The sequence below is a fragment of the Orbicella franksi genome, chromosome 2 (genome assembly GCF_964199315.1).
Source record: "Orbicella franksi chromosome 2, jaOrbFran1.1, whole genome shotgun sequence".
Classification (NCBI taxonomy): domain Eukaryota; kingdom Metazoa; phylum Cnidaria; class Anthozoa; order Scleractinia; family Merulinidae; genus Orbicella; species Orbicella franksi.
In genome coordinates, this window is record NC_138146.1 from 27102130 (window position 1) to 27125624 (window position 23495).

Genomic DNA, 23495 nt, shown 5'->3' on the forward strand with positions numbered 1-23495 from the left:
CAAATCTAGCAAAAATGAATTGAACAGGAAAGTGGTTGTATCACTGTTGACTTGTTCAGCTGTTTCAAGAATCTTTTGTTGCATGGATGTGACGAGATAACCTAGCACTGCCTGGGGTATCTTGTTGAAGAATTTTCATTTGTGGGGGAGGGATCCAAGTGAATTTCTTTCCACTGCATGCACCAGACTTCAATCTTTGACCATTTAGCTTTGGGCTATTTAGCTCTAATTTGTTATTTTGGAAATGGATGAGACACGGTGGTCTCAATGAAATTCAATTCAATTTTAATTCAAACTCTCATAAATGGTTGGTGCTCTGGACTGTACATCAAGCAGTCTCATTTGGTTTGTTCTTGGGCAAGACACTTGACTCTCCCAGTGCGTCTCACCACCCAGATGTACAATTGGTACTTGGTGAATTCAATGCTGGGGGCTAAATACTGTGTAGTAGACCAGCATCCCATCTAGGACTGCAAGGAGAGCTCAGGAGAAATACTCTTTCTCATACTACTCTTCCAACACCAGCATAAGCTGCAGTGTTTTGAATAGAATCACTTGGCTGGGCACAGATTCTACCTTACCTTCACTGTCAAATGTCTCCCCTAGTAGGGTTGAAACTTTTTTGAAAAAATTTGATTACTTATTTTTAAATGTGTAGGTTGTAAAATATCTATTAGGCCATGAGGCCACCTACTAGTCCATGCAAGCACTTACAACTGTTGTGGCTTGCCAAAAGAGTTTTGCTATTCAAGTTTGCTACCACCTTCTACCAATAGACCCTCTATAACGATGGCATCACAAATCCACTCAAAGATGACTTTGAACAGAAAGTCAGCATAGACCGGTACTCGAACCCAGGGCCTTCATGGACTCCATGGAGTAATGTTGTAATCAGCTGGGCTATTATGTGTTACAAACCTACACAGTAACTAAATATACATAAACGTATCTGGTTTGCTAGTATGCTGAGCTTGAAGGTTTTTGTCTTACTAATGCACAAAAGACATGCTTTGAAAGCATGAATTTTTTTATACATTTATATGTACCTATGAGGAATTGAACTGAGCTAAAAAGAAATGTTGACTTTTATTGATTTATTATTAGTTCATTATTGCAACAAAGTGACTAAATCTGCTATGATCATACTGTTAATCTTCTTACTTAAATTTTACTCACAATTTGTTGTCACATAGTGTAAGCTCTTAGGCAAACAAAATTAGCAAGTACACATGGATAAAAGAGAAATAATAAAAAAGCCAGTTTCTAAAAGCTTATGATGATTGAAATAGGCTAAAAGCATAGGGTTTGATGTTTTCCATATCATGAAGGCTATGATTAGTAACAATATTGTCAAAATTGAAATAGTGGAAAAAGTGCAGCTTGTTATTCGGCAAACTTTATAAGCTTTACATGCTAATTATACACTTACTAAATTTTTGATACTGCAGTGGTGGTAGAATTTCAAATAAAAAAAGCTACAGGTATAACAGTGAGTACATAAATGATTCAAACTTTTACTGCATGTTAATATCATCTATCATCTACTGTAGTTGGCTAGCAAAAAAAACATGGAAGATTTTTTCAGTTTTCATAGATCTTGAAGCAATGCAGATAAGAATAGTCTCCAATGCTGAATTGAATGAAGCAAATTTTATAGTAAGAATGCATCTCAAGCACTGATGCTTTAAAGTAGCAAGGATTAAACTTTCTTGAAACTAGAAATGTGCCTAATATAAACTTTCTGATGGTACATACTTGTACTTAATGCTGACTTGGTGATAATTTTGTCCAAAAATTGCCAGTAATAATTGAAAATTGATAATGAACCACACTTCCCTCTTATGCTGGATTTTATGTCTTCACTCTTAGTTTTGTAAAAAAGCCCCGACAATGCGAAGTGAAGGCTTTTGCTCACCAGGAGCACGTCTGGCATCTGCCGGTGCAACAAGATCTTTGCCAGCGAGCACGTCTCTTTTGTACTTGCCAGTCAACCCATCCTTGTGCACAAGGTGCACCTCTAGGTTCTGGGGGTCGTACACAGCACTGTCATCTGCTCTGATTGGAATGGAGATGTGAGCCATACTGCGTCCCTGGCAGTTAGCACAGTTGCTTCTGTTCCACCTGGACAGAACACCACCCTGTCCCAGATAGTAGAGCTTTCCAGAGGCTCTGTAGAACACTTGCAAAAGGAAAGATCCTGAAATCTTGTCCTTGTTGACATCCTTGACCTGAACAAAATTTTGGAAGTTGATAGACACTCCCTTGATTGTATTGTAGGTAGGACCAGTTGGGCATATGGGGATGTGACAATCAGGAAAAGCTTGAGGTGCCTTCATTGCGGAGACAGCAGATGAAGTGAACTGAGTACGGTCAAATATCATTCGGAGGCGTTGGCGACCAGTTGCAGCAGGGGCAGTGGCAAGTATGTTTAAGGTTTCCTTTCCCAGCTTATCAAGAATGTCTTGCCAGGGTGTGCTTGGCTTATCTAGCAGGGAGACTTTCTTCACTTCTTCAGGTTCAGGCCAGGTAGCTTGATCCAGTGAGCCAATGGAGTAATCATAATCAAGCTGAGAGACAATGTTGATGCAATCCCTGGATGTTCGAGGGACACCGTACTCATCTTGAAACGGGTAAAGAATGGTCTTCTTGTTTAGCTTTTGGCCCCATGTCTGGTTGGGAGTAGCACCTTGGTTGCTGTTCGAGATGCCTTGGTCCTTTTCATCACTGTTGTCAATGGTGAATGTGTACGGATCTGTCTTCTTATGCTTCTTCTGCCAGACCCAAAGCATGCGATCAATGTTGCAGTGATGCAAGAAGAAAACTGGGTCGAACGAAGCCACCTCATTTGCACCCATGTCACCATTTGCTCCCTCAATTGGACCATTCCAGCTGAAGTTGCCCTGGGCATCCCGTTTGACGCTTCCATCTTCATTAGTGTCCGGTTGTGTGAATCCACCTATGGCCAAATGTAGGTCATTATGTGGCTGCTCAAGTGAAACATCAGGACTTTGAACAGATGACGTGTTTGAGAATGGATTGTAATCTGTTGTATCAAGGCAATCTTCCAACTGCTCGGCAACACCTCTACGATTTCTACCACCATTACTTAGCCAGCCGATGATGTTTGCTTGCAAAAGGGATTGTGCTGTTTCATTTCTCCCATCGATCTTGTCGTTGTGATCTAAAGCGGCCGCCTTAGCTTCATCAGGACTTCGGATGCCCGAGTATGGATACCTGCAGGTGTCATAGCCAGCTTCTTTCTCATAAAACTGGCTATTTTCATCACTGGTTGAAACAACATCTTTGATGGGCACGGGCAGCTTGAATTTGAACAGGGGATTTGGCACATACTCTCCATCAATGTGCACATACTCGGCTGTGACTATGTGGGGCAGACCCTCCGACTTGCTTTCTTTGCTTGATGCATCCCAGTAGTGCAATGCCACTCGTTCTTTCCCCCTTTCCAGTACTGACTGCAGTGCCTGTTCTAAACGAAGGCAATAAAATCGGTGCCAAAATGGGAAGAGAACATTGCCATGTTGGCAGTAGCCACCCCACGTTGTCGGTTCTTGATCCTCATCCTTACCAGTGCCACTGGAGTCCTCCTCACTCTCATCCCCACACAGTGCAACTCGACGTTCTTTGAATGGCATGCCATGGTATGATGCTATTGACCAGAATGAGTTCGGATTAGTTGGTGGCAGTTCCTGAATTAGTTTCCATGCCTTGAGAAAGTCATTCCTCTTCTCAGCATTACATTTCTTATCTAGTTCACGAAGAGACAGTCGAATAACATTTCTGTAAGAGAAATAGAAAGTCAAAGTGAGGATAATAGGTACTTGTTTTCTCAACCGATAGTAAAGTGCTCATGCAAAGATGAATTCAGTGGCTCAACTCATTGTATGGCAAATTACTCTGAGCATCAATATTTGAGCAACTGAAAGCATGTATTCAATCACACAGGGTTAGATAAGATGGCACCAGAGTGATTGAGTGGTCAAACGATTGGCAGTAAGAATGTTTTTAACATATGTAGACATCGCCCTCTTTTTCGCAAGGATTGGTCAACACAGTAAAAAATATAAGCGCTGTTTGATCATGAAACATATGCACATAACGGGAGTTTGTATGATCTTTTAACACCAGGAAAAAAATGCATCAACATTAATAAAAGATTCAAAAACCATTGGGGGAATAATGGAAGATGATGCTGGATTGCCCAAAATCGTCAAGCAATGGTCGCACATTGTTGTACACAATGGTCCTGGGCAATGCTCAGCGTGCTAGGCAATGCCAGGCAATGCCAAGCATTGCCTCGAGCATTGCAAGCATTTACTAAATTTTGGTCGGAGTATAGCTCTGAGCAATGCTCAGCGCTGTCTGAAGCATCAACATTTCCACTGATTTTAACCTGTGCTTCAGTCAATGCTTGACATAACACCAAGCATTACTTTAACCTTGGTGTCTTAATCTTCTGGTTGGTTTGCCTTCTACACTGCTCCGAGCATTGATGAGCATTGACTTTCTACTGCTCCCCACCATCAAGTACACAGCATGCTTGCCAATGTTCTGAGCATCAGAGGTGTGCGACAGACAAGCTTTACCTGCCTGTGTCCAGCCAAACACTCAAACTGTCCATCTGTGTCCAACCAAATGATTTAGTCTAATATTTTCGTCTACCTATAGCTGTCTATGCATTTCACATGTCTGTCCATACCCTCCCACATAATTTTGCAGTCTGGTCTGTCTATGTCCGTCCAATACATATCCTATGTCCATCCATGTCTGTCCTGCATATTTCCATCAGCATTATTGTCCGCCCATTTCTGTTCAATAGATTTTTAATGTTTGTCCATGTCCACCCGGCTAATTGTCATCGGTATTTTTTGTCTGTCTGTGCATGTTTCAAATGACCAATTTGTCTGTCCATGCCCGTCTGGATGGGCAGATAGACGTCTGTTGCACACCTCTGCTAAGCATTGAAAAGCATTACCAAACGTTGACAAGCACATAATGTTATTTGTGAGTGTCCAATTTTCCTGGTGTAACAAAAACCCCTTCCTCCCACCCTGATTAGATAACCCCCTTCCCAAGTCCATCTTTGTTCTTGTGCTACACCTTAGCCGATTCTCCACATTCACACAGAAAAAAAAATTAATTCAAAATGTCTTCCTGTTTCATGCACCTGGCTCCTAGTTTGCATCTTATCCAAGTTTTATTGCCAATTAAATAAAACACACAAATGCTGCTCATGACAGGTATAAGAAAAAACATTGAAAAAAGACTGTAGCATTCCTCCATCTTGCCTCTGCATAGGCCATATTGATCTTATGACCATCATATCTAAATGCTTGGAGTAGTGCATACATTTTGCTACCTATCTAACAAAGGAATTTGAAAAAGTTTCAAACTAGTGAGTGAGGAATGAGCATTATTTTGTGCATCCTATGCAATCCTTGAGCATTTACTTCAGTGAGTGCAATTGGTGGATCAAAGTTGCAGAGCCAAACAAAGGTGGGGTAGGGAAGGGGGTTTTTAAGGTATGGCAGGAGGAAAGGATTTTTGTTACACCCAAAAAATTGATTAGTCCCAAATAACATTATATGCTTGTCAATGCTGGCAGTTTTGGCCAAAAGGTTGCATACATGGCTGTGTGGAGTAGTAGAAAGTGTAGAAGGCCATGGAATCACGAGATTGAAACACCTACACTAAAGTGAAAGTAATGCTCATAGCAATATCAAGCATTGACTGAAGCACCGGCGAAAATCAGTGGAAATTTTGATGATTAAGACAGTGATGAGCACTGCGCAGAGCATTACTCTGTGCAAAGGTCAATGCTCTGTGCAGTATTGACAGCAATGGACAGCAATTACTCGCAACTGAAGCATTGCTGAGCATTGCCCGGAAACATTTCCCAGGACCATTGCGTGACCATTGCATGAACACTGAGCGACCATTATGCCACATTGGGGAAACCTAATAGTGCAAGGCTCTTGATTGCTTGTTTCGTGCTGGATTTTTTCGTTGTGTAGGTGAATGTGTACAAGCTATTGGCACACAAGTTCAATGGTGTAAACTAAATGTACAATAAAGAAATCAGAGTCAACATCAAATTAGCCCAATACTCACGCTTTCTTTTTATCACTGCTTGACATGTCGCTTCAAGTTTCGTGACCTTCTGGTGCAGCCTCTACACTAAAATATGCCCTGCAAAAGAAAAATTACTATTTTCAGCTGAACTCTCTGTTTGTTTTAGTACTCTATTGATATATTGAGACACATAATGCAATTTGCATACACAAACATAAAAAAATGTTAGTGCTTTCAATCAGCACTCATGTATGTACATGTAGCTGCTGAAAAGTAGTTTACAAACACACCGAAACAAAAATCACGACACAAAACTAAAAGTCGACTTCATATGACCATTCCAGTTGGTGAGAGCAGCTTCATCTTTGTTAAGAAGAAAACATGTCTGAAAAATATTTGCACAAAAGCCCAGGAATATTTTTCACACAGAACCACCAGTATTTTGCAGTCTGTTCTCATCTGTTTTCAAACCTGCGATTGTTATGAAATTATGAGCTGGTTAAAAAAGTGGTGCAAAATCTGGCTAACTCAGAAAATTAAATTCCTGGTAAAATGTTCTAATTAGCATAACTAACTAGCTTTCCTTTGCACAAACATTGTTTTATACTGATTCACCATCTCATTTTGCTGAAAAATTATTGCCAAATTTAATTTGATGACAATATTATTCACATCATCAGAAAATGAACTTGTTCCTGTGCAGTTATTAAGTTGCTCTAGAAACACATCAATATGTTGATTTGGAGGTTGATAAATGCATCCGATTATCTAAAACTGCAAGTTGATGAAGATGTCCCCCGGCATCATACGCCATGTGAATACAGATAAAAATAGCAGATTTATAATGGAAGAAGAGGGTGGACAATTGCACTCATTCTAGGACTTTTACCGATGCCACGTTCTTAGGCAATTTACATAATTATGAGCCTTGCAGCCATTCCAGAGACTAACCCAACAATGTAAGTCACTGAAGGCAAAATGTCCTTAGAGTAAAGATCCTGAAGGATGCTCCTAAGGAGAAATCTTGATCTCTTGAGTAGGTCTATTTTTTTAGCAAAGGCTTTTTGAATTCCAACAAGTGCCAATCTCGTACCCAGAGTCCTCTTTGGTCAGCGAGCAGTTGCCCAGAGAGACTCTGGGAAAATGGACTCAATTTTACCAGAAACTGTGGTAATTGAGTCTTAGTGAGCGAGGTTGAAAACGGGAAACGGAAGTTGTTGTGTTAAATAGCATGTTGTTTTTCAAGATTTATTTTTGAAAAGTTCATGGCTAGGAAAAACAAAAGTGGTAAAAATGAGCACAGCCATTCAGATAAAAAAGGTAAAACTGAAAGGTTTTTTTACATTTCAAATCTCCCTCCTAGGCCATCGATATAGTTGGTTCCAGCTCTGATTTGGCTAAGTTGCTGTCAGACACCTATTGTTATGCAAGTCACCCATGAGAAAGTAAAATACAATTATTTTCACTTTCCTAGAGTCCCTCCAGGGCACCACCTGCTGACCAAAGAGCTTGAGGACTCCGACTACGAGAGGGAACCAGATTTGTTTTGCATTTACTATCATCCCTAGGAGGCATGACTTGGCCATTTTAATTTCAGAGCTACCAATGTTCTACCAATGTAGATCGATGGCATATGATCCAGATGGCTTCTGGTCATTCACACTTTTCTCACTTTTGCCGGGGTGGGGATGGAGCCAATTGATTAGGCACCATTCATACATTTCGTAGTATGCTGTGTAGTATCGTATGTTAGGACTGGGCTCTAGGCCCATTGCATGCTGGGCCCACGCAGGTCCAGTTACCATTGTCGTTGTAGTTTCGTAGCAAGTATGGCAGCCATAGTCTATTAAATGGGTGACGAGGAACAACCAACAATGCCAGACAAAGCCAACACTAATCAGAAAGGAAAGTCAGGAGTTCTTGCCAGCGTACGAGGAAGTGTGGGTGCTTTCAGTTTGAGTGGTGAACCAGGGCTACGCAAGAAAACATGGAAGTTATGGAAAGACCACTTCGAACGAGCCACTCGATGGATGGCAGTCAATGATACCGACAAGCTAGACTTACTGTTATTAGTAGGAGGAGAAGAGCCCCAGAAGCTACTCCACTTCCCGAACAGCCCACAGATTACAAATTGCACATCGAACTGTGGACCAACACTTCAAGGAATATCGCAACAACACTTTGGAGTTGTACAAGTGGTTCAACACAGAATGGTCACCCGACATGTACTTCGATGACTTCAAGACGAAGTGCAGAGAGCAAGCGCTTCATTGTGATTTCCCCATCACACTGGACAATGCAATCATCATGATGACTGTGGTCAAAACCAGCAACGTCAAGCTTTGGAATGAAATAATTCGGAAAAATGGAGACTTGAAATCGGTAAGAGAAACAGTTAAAGCTTTTGAGATAGCAAGTGAAGGCAGTCAGATGATGAAAAGCACAGAGGAAGAAAAAAGCCAAGATAAGGGCGATCCAGGGTTAAAACGAGTTTACACACCAGGACGGTTCAGCATGAGAAATAAAGGGCCAAGCTGTACCGCTGACCATTCGCAGGCACAGGCCAGACTGCCTTGCTCCAAGTGCGGGAATGAGGCACATGCCAACAAGGATCCATGCCCAGCTACTGGAAGGAGATGCCTCAAGTATGGGCGTCCGAATCACTTTGCCCGCATGTGCAAGGGTGCAGCCAATGACAGGAAAGACAAGCGAACCAACGCAGTGGAGTGTGAGCAGCAGACCAACAAACACCGTGGGTCTCAAGAAGAGGGGTTTTTAAAAGATGTGTACTTGTACCAGCTGCAGGAAGGAAAATCACGGAATCCAACTGTCGCCATTCACGTCAATGGCATTCCCATCAGTTTACACTTGGACACGCAGGCTGACATCACAGTAGTTACTGTAAAGCACTATGGAAAGCTTCAGGCCAACTGTCCCCTACAGCAAACCAGCGTAGCAATCAGGAGCTGGAGAAGGGAAAGGCCCGGTGCTACCCGTGGTTAGAAAATTCACCGCAACACTCGCTCGGGGAGAAAAGGAGATAGCAGAGCCAGTGTATGTAGTTAAGGGTTAAGGCGACACAGCACTGCTAAGCTGTGGGACCGTTGAACGTATGGGTATTGTGGAGTACCACCTGGACCTGACCAAGAGCACACCACTGCCAATCATGGGGGAGACATGGCAAGTGACCGTTGACCTAGTCGAAGAGTACAAGAATGTGATCTCGGGTTTAGGAAAGTTGAGAGGAATCAAGGTGAAATTGCACATGGACTCAGACGCAAAAGGCGCCGTGCAGAAACAGAGAAGAATATCTCTACCATTCAAAAACAAATTTGATGAGATTCTGGACAAGTGGGAGCAAATGGATATCATAGAAGATGTTGGAGACGAACCAACAGAATGGTGCAGCAATGTCGTCCTCACTCTTAATGGAAAGCTTCAGGCCAACTGTCCCCTACAGCAAATGGGGCCAAGTATTTCTCTCACTTAGACATGAACGATGGATACATGCAGCTGGAGTTGGTCAAGGAAAGCAGAAAGCTTACCACGTTTTACATGCATAGAGGGCTGAAACACTTTAAAAGGTTGCATTTCGGGGTCAACAGCGTGGCAGAGATCTTTAACGAGGAGGTTCGCAAGATCGTAGCACAAGAGCCAAATGCTGCCAGCATTTATGATGAAATACTTGTCTTCGGCGCAACGCCCAAGCAGCATGATGAAGCACTCAGGCACATATTCAAGCTGTGGCGCGAGCATGGGCTCACACTTGGCCTGAAGAAGAGCAGGCTCAACCTCCAAGCTGTGAAGTTCTTTGGAAAGGTGTTCTCAAGCGAAGGAATATCACCAGACCCAGATAAAGTAGCAGCCCTGAAGGCAGCAGGTCCCCCACAGTCAGCAGCAGAAGTACACTCCTTTCTATTCTTTGCTGGAGCAAACGCAGACTTCATGGAGGGATTTGCACAGGCCACTGCACCGCTGAGAGAGCTACTCAAGGTGAATGCTAAGTTCCAGTGGACACCAGAGTGCCAAAGGTCATTTGATTGGGTCTGGGAAATACTGACAGACGAAACAGTGATGGCATACTTTGATCCACAATGGAAGACAAGGCTGAAGACTGATGCAGGACCAGGTGGAATGGCAGCCACCATGAAGCAGTATGACCCCGAGGCCAAGCAATGGTGACCTGTCACTTATCGATCAAGAGCATTCACTGACACTGAGAGCAGATACTCACAGCTAGAGAAGGAAGCCAAAGCTGTGGAGTGGGGTATCTTTGCCAATCAGATATACCTTTATGGCATGGGAGACACATTTGAGGTTGACACCGACCACAAACCACTGGTACCGCTGCTTTCGGGCTACAGGACAACTGCACCACTCTGTTTAGAGAGGATACGTGTCCGCCTACAAGGCTTCAACTATCACCTCAATTGCGTACCCGGAAAGGAGGGAGCAGAGAACAATGAAGCAGACTACGCAAAAGAGCCAGGCCAGTAAAACCCAAGCAGAATTTGAGCTAAGAGAGACAGTGGAAGAGCTCAAGAAGGATATCATTGCTATTGTGAAATCTTCAGTACCTGAAGCAGTCACCAGGCGGGAGCTGCTTGAAGAAATGTGCTCAGACACTGAACTGTCGGACTTGAAGGAAGCCATAGCTAGAGGATACTTCACGGCGCAAGAGAAGAGAGCCCTCGGGCAGCAGTACAACTCCATTTTCACCGAGTTGGCTGTTTTAGGAGGGCTGGTAGTCCAAGGTCCAAGAATTGTAGTTCCCAGGACTCTCTGAAATAAGGTAGTCAAGCTTGCGCACGAAGGCCACCAAGGTATCACCAAGACCAAGGAGTACCTGTGTACCAAAGTGTGGTTTCAAGGGCTAGACAACATGGTGGAGGCGCACATCCAGCACTGCCACCCGTGCCAAGTGGTAAACGTGTCACCGGAGCGAGAGCCCTTACGCATGACACCCATGCCCAGTGAGCCTTGGAAAGATGTTGCTGTAGACTTCTGGGGCCCCATCCATGCCGGAGAGTATCTGTTGGTTACGGTGTGCAAGGAGTCTAGATGGGCGGAAGTAGAATTTGTCACCTCCACCAGTGCCAGGGCTGTGATGCCAAAGATGGATAAAACCTTTGCCTCGTTGGGCATACCAGTGTCGGTAAGCAGTGACAATGGACCTCTGTTCAATAGCCAGGACTTCAGTGACTTCAGCAAGTACTTGGGCTTTCGTCATGAGCGAAAGACGCCACTGAATCCACAAGCCAATGCAGAGGCTGAGCAGTTCATGAGAGTACTGAAGAAGCTGTACCAAATAAGCAAGTTGACGGGATCGAATTTCAAGCAGGAGGTATACCGATTCCTTAGTGCCTACAGAGCAACTTCTCATTGTACCACTAAAATTGCTCCGCCAGATCTGATGTATCCCGGTTGCAATTTCCACACCAGGCTTCCCATTGGAGTAATTCCTTGTAAAGATAGCTTTGAAGAACTGTTCCAGAGGGATCTTGAGAAGAAAATGCAAATGAAAGGGTACGCAGACAACAAAAGGTATGTCAAACCTTCTGACATACAGGTGGGAGACTCTGTACTAGTCCGAAAGGAGGCAATCAACAAGGCCACACCTGCCTATGAGGCAGAACCATTACGGGTGCAGTGCAGGAAAGGCACCAGGGTGGTAGCCAAAAGGCCAGATGGCAGCTCCATCACAAGGACCACAACTCACTTTAAGAAAGTTCCCTTCAGATCGATCGAGGAAGCCCACAGGTGGTCCAGTGCAGAATGGCCAGCAGAGCCTGTCAATGAGTCACCACCAAGCACCGGAGAAGATGGGCCCTCTGGTTTGAAACAGACTGATGGAAGCATGATTGGGACGGGCGCCAATGAGTCCATCCCTGCTGATGCTGCCTTAACAGCCGGGTTGACATCACCACTTGCCCGGGATCAGGGACCAAGGAGAAGTGAGAGGCACCGAAAAGACACTGATACGTATTTAAAGGAAAAGTACCCAGACTCCCAGCTATAATGCTGAAGTTAGATAACTGTTCCGGGTCTATAATGGACTTTAGACACTGACTTCTTTCATGATAAGTTGTTGTTTATTTTTCTGGGTGTCACCCCATAGAACTATCTGTAAGCAAGGGGGGAATGTAGTATTGTATGTTAGGACTGGGCTCTAGGCCCATTGCATGCTGGGCCAACACAGGCCAGGTTACTGTTGTTGTTGTAGTTTCGTAGCTAGTATGGAAGCCATAGTCTATTAAATGCTGGATTCAGTTGCGCAATAGCCTTCTTTGCAGATTGATTTATCCAATAAATCGTCGTCGAATCATCCACAACATACCCAGGTGTTTGCCAGAAAAAAAGTGGTAATGTAAAACACGCGACTCACCTGTCTCTGGTAGGGTAGTCTGAGTAGGTTGCCCCAAAATGTGTGGGGTACTCAAGAAACAAATTATTCCTATCAAGAGTCCCATTCAAATTACAAAGGCTTCTTTTCAGTCCTGTCGTTATTGCGCAACTGAATCCAGCATTATATTTGGAATACCCAAAAGATCCTCAAATGCTCATTTTATCCATTTACAGACCAGTGATTGATACAATTCAGTCTTGTTTCGTATCAACTCTGACACAAGAAATTGATGGAAATTGATTGATTCGCTCCCTTGTTTCTTTCTGTTTTTTTGTTTGTTTGTTTGTTTGTTTTTCTTTTGCATTTTATTCCTTTTACAAGAGATGTAAAGTTGGTCAAGTTGGTCATGGTTCCAGTTATAACAAGATCTGTCAGAAAACATCCATATTTTTCTTAGTCCTTATCTTATAACCTTCACATCGATGTAAAGTTTGCCGCAGTTTGTTAATATAAGTGCACAAATGAATGATTGATATGGAAATTGTTAACCCCGGTTGATAAAATGAAGAGATGATATTTTTCCAATAGTGACTCAGACATACTTGGAAGTATCTGAGTGCTCCTTTGCACTTGGCTTTTTTCTGAGCAGTCCTGAATCCTGAGTCACGGCAGAAAAAAAATATCACCTCTTTATTTCTGACATTGTTAAATTTCTAAGAAAGAGATTCAGTCAAAGAACAAGTCATGTCAACAACAAAGGCACTTTTTACACAAGGACGCCTTGAATTCCACTGATGATTTGACCATGTTCTCAAATTATGGCATCATCATCTACAACACACCGAGGGTCAAGAACAGAACTCTGGAAATATTCAGGCACTCTTTACGATTGTCATTTAAGTCTTAAATAAGTATATTATACAATGCTCTTAAGAAGCTGTCCAAGAAAAATTCAGTAGTATAGAAGTTGAGGGTACGAACGTAAATTTTTTTAATTTTCACTTGTACAATCAACTTCAATACTACTTTCCATTTTATGGAATTTTTTCAACGATTCCACAGAATTTTACAATCTACATCTTTCCAAATTCCAGAAAACTATATGGAATCATAATACTGCTTCATGAGGGGGGTATTAATGCATGATTCCACACAAAAGCAATGCTTCATGAGGCGGTCTCCGTGGTGTGATTTCATAGTGTGACATTTGTTGAAAAACAGGAAAAAATTAGCATAGTGTGGCTTTCTCACAAGCAGGAAGTTATAAGATGGGATTTTTCCCTAATTTTAAATACAGTTTTTGAACCAATCATGAAGCTCACATTTTTCCTTCACAATTGTGAAATTTTTCAGTGAAAAAATTTTTATTTGTGACGCCTAAATTGAAGGGGGTTTATCAAGCATGATCTCTTCCTGTGACAACATTATCAGGTTTTTATGTTTTTGAAACATTACATTTTATTACAAGTCAGGTTCCATACATTTTATAATTTTCTGGAAATTCAAAAATGGGGGGTAAAAAAGCAATGGATTCATGAGTCGGCCTCATGGTGTGGTAGGAACATAAAAATATAATCTTATTCAAGAGTATATGAACAGTGAAATAGCTAAAGTAATGAAGGAATCAATGATCATTTTACTTGAAAAAAATGAATAGATGCAAAATATAAAAGGCTTAATTTTAGTGTTATGCTCAACAATAGTTATTCTAATGAAATTATTCATGATGAACTCAAGGATGTGGATCAGATTTTTTGCTTGCTTTGAGATAACAAAATTGGTGAAAGCAACTCATGTCAGGAACCATGCTGTGAAAATATTCAACTTGACGAAAACTATATGAAGATCCTCAAAAATATATAGTATATGAACAGTGAAATACCTAAAGTAATGAAGGAATCAATGGTCATTTTACTTGAAATAGAACAAATTGGTGCGAAATATAAAAGGCTTAATTTTAGTATTATGCTCAACAATAGTTATTCTAATGAAATTATACACAATGAACTCAAGGATTTTTTGCTTCCTTTGACATAACAAAATTGGTGAAAGCAACTCATATAAGAAACCATGATCTGAAAATAATTTCAGGAAAAATATGAGGTTGTTCGTGAAAATGTGGTTCAGTAGACAGATATTAAATAGCTCCAAAGAAGTTTATAACTGCCTTTAGAAACCAAGCATCTCAAAAATTAATGACCAAAATTGTGTTGTGATTAGCTTGCCTAGCGTCACGGTCACATAATGAGACTCTTCTGGAAAAATCAATTCATCAAACAAGAGTAAAGAAGGCTAAGGCTTCATCCACGAAAAAGCCAAACTTACAACAACTCCAGATTCGTCCATGAGAATGCAAACACATCCCTTGCGGCTAAAGTATTCCAAATAGATTCTACTTTTACATACTGCAAAAATTTGATCCTTCCTCTATTAGTAAAATCATTACCTTCAATTGTGTCGTCTTGTTTCCAGCCTCAATTTCTGATGTGAATTGTAGATCTAAGAATAAAGATGAGCGAAATAAATTCAATACAACGTTTTGATGTCAAGTAATAACGAAAAAACTTACAGTGACTACTTTATACAAACGGAGGGTGATAGAGTAAATTAGCATATCCAGTGTTCTATTTCACACGTAGGCATCTTTAAAATGTTAAGTAAATACTTTTGCGTGGATAGAGTGCAATTGCGTGTTCAGGCTTGGCTTCTTGAATTTCATAGATAACACCTCATTAATTAAACAATGCTGTCGGACCACAATAATCAAGGTGATTTGTTGTGGGCAGCCTGTGGGATAATGGATACAGTGATAAAACAGAAAGCCTTAAACCCTTGATTGATCAAGCCCTGCTAGAATCACAAGGCAGCGTTTTTATAATTATAATAACCTCTTAACTACTATCCTTGGGTTTACTCTACAACTAATATGAGTTCTGGAAAACGTAGGAAACGCTGGCGTACCCCATCTACAATCAATAACAGATCATCTGTAGGTGAATTAACCAAGGTGTAGGCGAGAATGAGTGTAGCCGACTTGACCGGATACCTTCCTTAATTACAAGTGAACTACCAAGACTAAATACAATTGCTCTCTGTGCATTCCCTGTGACCAAACTAACCTACCAAATGAAAATTAACACTTTTTGAAGCCGCTTTGCTTAATTCATGTGCAAAAAAGAACTGGTGATCACATAACTATGCGTGAGCCTGCGTGGTATGCTTGTTGTGAACAATACATCTTTGTTTGAGTAATTACATGTATTGTGAAGCAAGATTTCCACCAACATTATGAGTCAAATGAAGATCCAGTGGTGGTTAGGAAATTCAGTAAAACTATGGAAAATCTCAGAAAACAATGTAATGTTGAACTAGTGACTGATGAAAAGAAACTATTAAAATTAGCCTCAAAACTGACTTATATTAGCAGCAATATATTCAATGAAAATCTGGTAGCAGTGCATAAGATCAAAGAATTTTTAACTCTCAAAACACCAGCTTATGTAGGAATGTGTATTCTTGATCTTTCCGAGACATTGACGTATGATTTTCACCACAACTATATTAAGTCCAAGTATGGTGACAAAGCTAACTTGCTATTCACAGACACAGACTCATTAAGATACAAAATCAAAGCTGATGATGTGTATCAAGACTTCTGTAAGATAATGATAAATTCGACAATAACAACTATGAAGAAGATAGCCCTTACTTTGATAAAACCAACAAAAAGTAATTGGCAAATTCAAAGAGGACGCTGCTGGTGTTCCAATAACTAAATTCGTTGGTTTGAGAAGTAAACTGTATTCATACGTAAAAGACAATGACAAAGGCGGTAAAAACAGCTAAAGGAATAAAAGAAGAATGTCATCAAAAAGAATGTCAAACATGAAGACTATAAAGACATGCTATTTCATGCGAAGCAAATGCATCATGCGATGAAAACTATCCAAAGCAATAATCATCAACTTGGAAGCTATGAGCTTAATAAAGTATCACTAAGCTGCTTCGACGACAAACGATACAAGTTTACTAGAGGATGGCAGAAATTCATTCGCTTATGGCCATTATAAAATCCAACTGTAAATGAACTTCACACAAAACAAAATTTCACTAAAAAACTTTCACAATTGTGAAGTGAAAATATGAGCTTTTTGATTGGTTCAAAAAGTATTTAAAATTAGGGAAAAATCCCATATTACAAGTTCCTGTTTTTCTAAAAATCCCACGCAATGCAAATATTTCCTGTTTTTCCAAGAATGTCATGCTGTGGAGATCACGCTACAGAGAGAGATGCCAGGAGACCCCCTCATGAAGCAGTGCTTTTTTACCCCCCTTGAAGAGCAGTTTTCATAAAATGGGAAAAATAGATGGTTTCCAATTATTCATAATATCTAAACGTACTTTTTAGTTTACGAAACATATAGATTACAAAAATTTTGGAAACATACAGATTGCAAATTTCTTTTGATTCCCACAAAATTATTTCCATGAAATGGAAAGCACTATTGAAGTTACGTTCGTACCCTCAACTTCTATACCACCAAATTCCCAAACATTTGTTTAGAAACGTAGAAGTTTATATAAGTGCCTTTAGAAACCAAGCATCTCAAAAATTAATGACTGATATTGTGTTTGCCATGGATCGATGTCACGTAATGCGACTCTTCTGGAAAATTCAATTCATCGAACAAGGGAAAAGAGGGCTAAGGCTTCATCCACGAAAAGCCAAACTTACAGCAACTCCAGATTCGTTCATAAGAATCCAAACACATCGCTCGCAGCTAAAGTACTCGGAATTGGTTCTATTTTTAAATACTGCATAATTTGATCCTTCCTCTATTTGTAAAATGATTACCTTTGATTGTGTTGTCTTGTTTCCAGCCTCAATTTCTGATGTAAATTGTAGATCTAAGAATAAAGACGAGCAAAATAAATTTAATACAAAGTTTCGATGTCAAGTAATAAAGAAAAAACTTACAGCGACTAAAACAAAGCTTACTGAGTACAGCACATCACCGAAGGGAAGTGCTCTTACAATGAACAATGGTGCATTTATACCTAGACGTGATTATGGGTGTAACCAATAGAAAGCTGCCATGATGCAGATCATATTGTGATAAGACTAGACAATCTTTCACAACACTTGACACTATAACACACTCAAGGATGTCACTCGATCTCTGCCGGGGTGAAGCATAATTTGACAGTGTTCTTATATAGTTAAATACAATAAACAACTGTTTCCGAGGTTTGTATGTCACGTTCCATTAACTGCATGTTACTGCTTGTGCCGTACAACTTTCTTTATACAAATTAAAGGGTGATAGAGTAAATTAGCATATCTAGTGTTGTACTTCATGCGTAAGCATGTTAAAAATGTTAAGTAAATACTTTTGCATGGATAGAGTGCAATTGCGTGTTCAGGCTTGGCTTCTTGAATTTCATAGATAACACCTCATTAATTAAACAACGCTGTCGGACCACAATAATCAAGGTGATTTGTTGTGGGCAGCCTGTGGGATAATGGATACAGTGATAAAACAGAAAGCCTTAAACCCTTGATTGATCAAGCCCTGCTAGAATCACAAGGCAGCGTTTTTATAATTATAATAACCTCTTAACTACTATCCTTGGGTTTACTCTACAACTAATATGAGTTCTGGAAAACGTAGGAAACGCTGGCGTACCCCATCTACAATCAATAACAGATCATCTGTAGGTGAATTAACCAAGGTGTAGGCGAGAATGAGTGTAGCCGACTTGACCGGATACCTTCCTTAATTACAAGTGAACTACCAAGACTAAATACAATTGCTCTCTGTGCATTCCCTGTGACCAAACTAACCTACCAAATGAAAATTAACACTTTTTGAAGCCGCTTTGCTTAATTCATGTGCAAAAAAGAACTGGTGATCACATAACTATGCGTGAGCCTGCGTGGTATGCTTGTTGTGAACAATACATCTTTGTTTGAGTAATTACATGTATTGTGAAGCAAGATTTCCACCAACATTATGAGTCAAATGAAGATCCAGTGGTGGTTAGGAAATTCAGTAAAACTATGGAAAATCTCAGAAAACAATGTAATGTTGAACTAGTGACTGATGAAAAGAAACTATTAAAATTAGCCTCAAAACTGACTTATATTAGCAGCAATATATTCAATGAAAATCTGGTAGCAGTGCATAAGATCAAAGAATTTTTAACTCTCAAAACACCAGCTTATGTAGGAATGTGTATTCTTGATCTTTCCGAGACATTGACGTATGATTTTCACCACAACTATATTAAGTCCAAGTATGGTGACAAAGCTAAATTACTATTCACAGACACCGACTCATTAACATACAAAATCAAAGCTGATGATGTGTATCAAGACTTCTGGTAAGATAATGATAAATTCGACAATAACAACTATGAAGAAGATAGCCCTTACTTTGATAAAACCAACAAAAAGTAATTGGCAAATTCAAAGAGGACGCTGCTGGTGTTCCAATAACTAAATTCGTTGGTTTGAGAAGTAAACTGTATTCATACGTAAAAGACAATGACAAAGGCGGTAAAAACAGCTAAAGGAATAAAAGAAGAATGTCATCAAAAAGAATGTCAAACATGAAGACTATAAAGACATGCTATTTCATGCGAAGCAAATGCATCATGCGATGAAAACTATCCAAAGCAATAATCATCAACTTGGAAGCTATGAGCTTAATAAAGTATCACTAAGCTGCTTCGACGACAAACGATACAAGTTTACTAGAGGATGGCAGAAATTCATTCGCTTATGGCCATTATAAAATCCAACTGTAAATGAACTTCACACAAAACAAAATTTCACTAAAAAACTTTCACAATTGTGAAGTGAAAATATGAGCTTTTTGATTGGTTCAAAAAGTATTTAAAATTAGGGAAAAATCCCATATTACAAGTTCCTGTTTTTCTAAAAATCCCACGCAATGCAAATATTTCCTGTTTTTCCAAGAATGTCATGCTGTGGAGATCACGCTACAGAGAGAGATGCCAGGAGACCCCCTCATGAAGCAGTGCTTTTTTACCCCCCTTGAAGAGCAGTTTTCATAAAATGGGAAAAATAGATGGTTTCCAATTATTCATAATATCTAAACGTACTTTTTAGTTTACGAAACATATAGATTACAAAAATTTTGGAAACATATAGATTGTAAATTTCTTTTGATTCCCACAAAATTATTTCCATGAAATGGAAAGCACTATTGAAGTTACGTTCGTACCCTCAACTTCTATACCACCAAATTCCCAAACATTTGTTTAGAAACGTAGAAGTTTATATAAGTGCCTTTAGAAACCAAGCATCTCAAAAATTAATGACTGATATTGTGTTTGCCATGGATCGATGTCACGTAATGCGACTCTTCTGGAAAATTCAATTCATCGAACAAGGGAAAAGAGGGCTAAGGCTTCATCCACGAAAAGCCAAACTTACAGCAACTCCAGATTCGTTCATAAGAATCCAAACACATCGCTCGCAGCTAAAGTACTCGGAATTGGTTCTATTTTTAAATACTGCATAATTTGATCCTTCCTCTATTTGTAAAATGATTACCTTTGATTGTGTCGTCTTGTTTCCAGCCTCAATTTCTGATGTAAATTGTAGATCTAAGAATAAAGACGAGCAAAATAAATTTAATACAAAGTTTCGATGTCAAGTAATAAAGAAAAAACTTACAGCGACTAAAACAAAGCTTACTGAGTACAGCACATCACCGAAGGGAAGTGCTCTTACAATGAACAATGGTGCATTTATACCTAGACGTGATTATGGGTGTAACCAATAGAAAGCTGCCATGATGCAGATCATATTGTGATAAGACTAGACAATCTTTCACAACACTTGACACTATAACACACTCAAGGATGTCACTCGATCTCTGCCGGGGTGAAGCATAATTTGACAGTGTTCTTATATAGTTAAATACAATAAACAACTGTTTCCGAGGTTTGTATGTCACGTTCCATTAACTGCATGTTACTGCTTGTGCCGTACAACTTTCTTTATACAAATTAAAGGGTGATAGAGTAAATTAGCATATCTAGTGTTGTACTTCATGCGTAAGCATGTTAAAAATGTTAAGTAAATACTTTTGCATGGATAGAGTGCAATTGCGTGTTCAGGCTTGGCTTCTTGAATTTCATAGATAACACCTCATTAATTAAACAACGCTGTCGGACCACAATAATCAAGGTGATTTGTTGTGGGCAGCCTGTGGGATAATGGATACAGTGATAAAACAGAAAGCCTTAAACCCTTGATTGATCAAGCCCTGCTAGAATCACAAGGCAGCGTTTTTATAATTATAATAACCTCTTAACTACTATCCTTGGGTTTACTCTACAACTAATATGAGTTCTGGAAAAAGGTAGGAAACGCTGGCGTACCCCATCTACAATCAATAACAGATCATCTGTAGGTGAATTAACCAAGGTGTAGGCGAGAATGAGTGTAGCCGACTTGACCGGATACCTTCCTTAATTACAAGTGAACTACCAAGACTAAATACAATTGCTCTCTGTGCATTCCCTGTGACCAAACTAACCTACCAAATGAAAATTAACACTTTTTGAAGCCGCTTTGCTTAATTCATGTGCAAAAAAGAACTGGTGATCACATAACTATGCGTGAGCCTGCGTGGTATGCTTGTTGTGAACAATACATCTTTGTTTGAGTAATTACATGTATTGTGAAGCAAGATTTCCACCAACATTATGAGTCAAATGAAGATCCAGTGGTGGTTAGGAAATTCAGTAAAACTATGGAAAATCTCAGAAAACAATGTAATGTTGAACTAGTGACTGATGAAAAGAAACTATTAAAATTAGCCTCAAAACTGACTTATATTAGCAGCAATATATTCAATGAAAATCTGGTAGCAGTGCATAAGATCAAAGAATTTTTAACTCTCAAAACACCAGCTTATGTAGGAATGTGTATTCTTGATCTTTCCGAGACATTGACGTATGATTTTCACCACAACTATATTAAGTCCAAGTATGGTGACAAAGCTAAATTACTATTCACAGACACCGACTCATTAACATACAAAATCAAAGCTGATGATGTGTATCAAGACTTCTGGTAAGATAATGATAAATTCGACAATAACAACTATGAAGAAGATAGCCCTTACTTTGATAAAACCAACAAAAAGTAATTGGCAAATTCAAAGAGGACGCTGCTGGTGTTCCAATAACTAAATTCGTTGGTTTGAGAAGTAAACTGTATTCATACGTAAAAGACAATGACAAAGGCAGTAAAAACAGCTAAAGGAATAAAAGAAGAATGTCATCAAAAAGAATGTCAAACATGAAGACTATAAAGACATGCTATTTCATGCGAAGCAAATGCATCATGCGATGAAAACTATCCAAAGCAATAATCATCAACTTGGAAGCTATGAGCTTAATAAAGTATCACTAAGCTGCTTCGACGACAAACGATACAAGTTTACTAGAGGATGGCAGAAATTCATTCGCTTATGGCCATTATAAAATCCAACTGTAAATGAACTTCACACAAAACAAAATTTCACTAAAAAACTTTCACAATTGTGAAGTGAAAATATGAGCTTTTTGATTGGTTCAAAAAGTATTTAAAATTAGGGAAAAATCCCATATTACAAGTTCCTGTTTTTCTAAAAATCCCACGCAATGCAAATATTTCCTGTTTTTCCAAGAATGTCATGCTGTGGAGATCACGCTACAGAGAGAGATGCCAGGAGACCCCCTCATGAAGCAGTGCTTTTTTACCCCCCTTGAAGAGCAGTTTTCATAAAATGGGAAAAATAGATGGTTTCCAATTATTCATAATATCTAAACGTACTTTTTAGTTTACGAAACATATAGATTACAAAAATTTTGGAAACATATAGATTGTAAATTTCTTTTGATTCCCACAAAATTATTTCCATGAAATGGAAAGCACTATTGAAGTTACGTTCGTACCCTCAACTTCTATACCACCAAATTCCCAAACATTTGTTTAGAAACGTAGAAGTTTATATAAGTGCCTTTAGAAACCAAGCATCTCAAAAATTAATGACTGATATTGTGTTTGCCATGGATCGATGTCACGTAATGCGACTCTTCTGGAAAATTCAATTCATCGAACAAGGGAAAAGAGGGCTAAGGCTTCATCCACGAAAAGCCAAACTTACAGCAACTCCAGATTCGTTCATAAGAATCCAAACACATCCCTCGCAGCTAAAGTACTCAGAATTGGTTCTATTTTTAAATACTGCATAATTTGATCCTTCCTCTATTTGTAAAATGATTACCTTTGATTGTGTCGTCTTGTTTCCAGCCTCAATTTCTGATGTAAATTGTAGATCTAAGAATAAAGACGAGCAAAATAAATTTAATACAAAGTTTCGATGTCAAGTAATAAAGAAAAAACTTACAGCGACTAAAACAAAGCTTACTGAGTACAGCACATCACCGAAGGGAAGTGCTCTTACAATGAACAATGGTGCATTTATACCTAGACGTGATTATGGGTGTAACCAATAGAAAGCTGCCATGATGCAGATCATATTGTGATAAGACTAGACAATCTTTCACAACACTTGACACTATAACATACTCAAGGATCTCACTCGATCTCTGCGGGGTGCCATGCATAATTCGATAGCGTTCTTACATAGTTTTAAAAAAGAGGGAAAAGAGGGCTAAGGCTTCATCCACGAAAAGCCAAACTTACAGCTACTCCAGATTCGTTCATAAGAATCCAAACACATTCCTTGCAGCTAAAGTATTCGGAATAGATTCTCTTTTTACATACTGCATAATTTGATCCTTCTTCTATTCGTAAAATGATTATCTTCGATTGTGTCGTCTTGTCTCCAATCCAGTGTCGTCTTGTTTCGATTAGTCTGCGATGCAGGGGTATTTTGGCTAGCGATCGAGCAAATTTTGACCAAGCGAGCGCCATCTTGGATTCAAACTCGGAAGAGGATTGGGGAGAGACGAAAAGGTGTCCTAGGGAGTGAGTGTTAGGATGAAAGAGGAGTGACAGGGGAGGGTGAGG

At 39.7% G+C, this 23495-nt stretch overlaps 2 protein-coding genes across 4 annotated transcripts; both read right to left on the reverse strand.

Annotated features, from left to right (window-relative positions):
- Positions 1-10: 10 nt before the first annotated feature.
- On the reverse strand, positions 11-23437 carry LOC145479009 (tyrosinase HcTyr2-like). 3 transcript variants are annotated; one of them, XM_081457242.1, is made up of 6 exons: positions 23169-23437; positions 22747-22799; positions 20019-20071; positions 14883-14935; positions 6130-6207; positions 11-3798 (listed from the first exon to the last, which is right to left on the reverse strand). In XM_081457242.1, exons 5-6 carry the CDS (start codon positions 6153-6155, stop codon positions 1866-1868), a joined length of 1959 nt encoding a protein of 652 aa, XP_081313368.1. In that variant the 5' UTR covers positions 6156-6207; positions 14883-14935; positions 20019-20071; positions 22747-22799; positions 23169-23437; the 3' UTR covers positions 11-1865. The 3 variants fall into 3 exon arrangements, with proteins under 3 accessions (XP_081313368.1, XP_081313367.1, XP_081313366.1); XM_081457241.1 differs by lacking the exons at positions 20019-20071; positions 22747-22799; positions 23169-23437 and adding exons at positions 17292-17344; positions 19899-19921; XM_081457240.1 differs by lacking the exons at positions 20019-20071; positions 22747-22799; positions 23169-23437 and adding exons at positions 17292-17344; positions 17436-17447.
- On the reverse strand, positions 9063-10547 carry LOC145469397 (uncharacterized). Its single transcript, XM_081453105.1, has 2 exons — positions 9883-10547; positions 9063-9286 (listed from the first exon to the last, which is right to left on the reverse strand). The coding sequence occupies exons 1-2, from the start codon at positions 10236-10238 to the stop codon at positions 9160-9162; spliced, it is 483 nt and encodes a 160-aa protein (XP_081309231.1). The 5' UTR covers positions 10239-10547; the 3' UTR covers positions 9063-9159.
- Positions 23438-23495: the final 58 nt, after the last annotated feature.

What these genes read in the sequence shown, in the direction of transcription:
- LOC145479009 (XM_081457242.1), bottom strand. Translation starts at nt 6,155, where the DNA reads ATGTCAAGCAGTGATAAAAAGAAAGC. An exon ending in AGCAGTGATAAAAAGAAAGC is followed by an intron (nt 3,799 to 6,129) that starts GTGAGTATTGGG and finishes TTTCTCTTACAG; the next exon opens with AAATGTTATTCGACTGTCTC.
- LOC145469397 (XM_081453105.1), bottom strand. Translation starts at nt 10,238, where the DNA reads ATGGTGGCTGCCATTCCACCTGGTCCTGCATCAGTCTTCAGCCTTGTC. An exon ending in AAGAACTTCACAGCTTGGAG is followed by an intron (nt 9,287 to 9,882) that starts GTTGAGCCTGCT and finishes CTCTTCGACTAG; the next exon opens with GTCAACGGTCACTTGCCATG.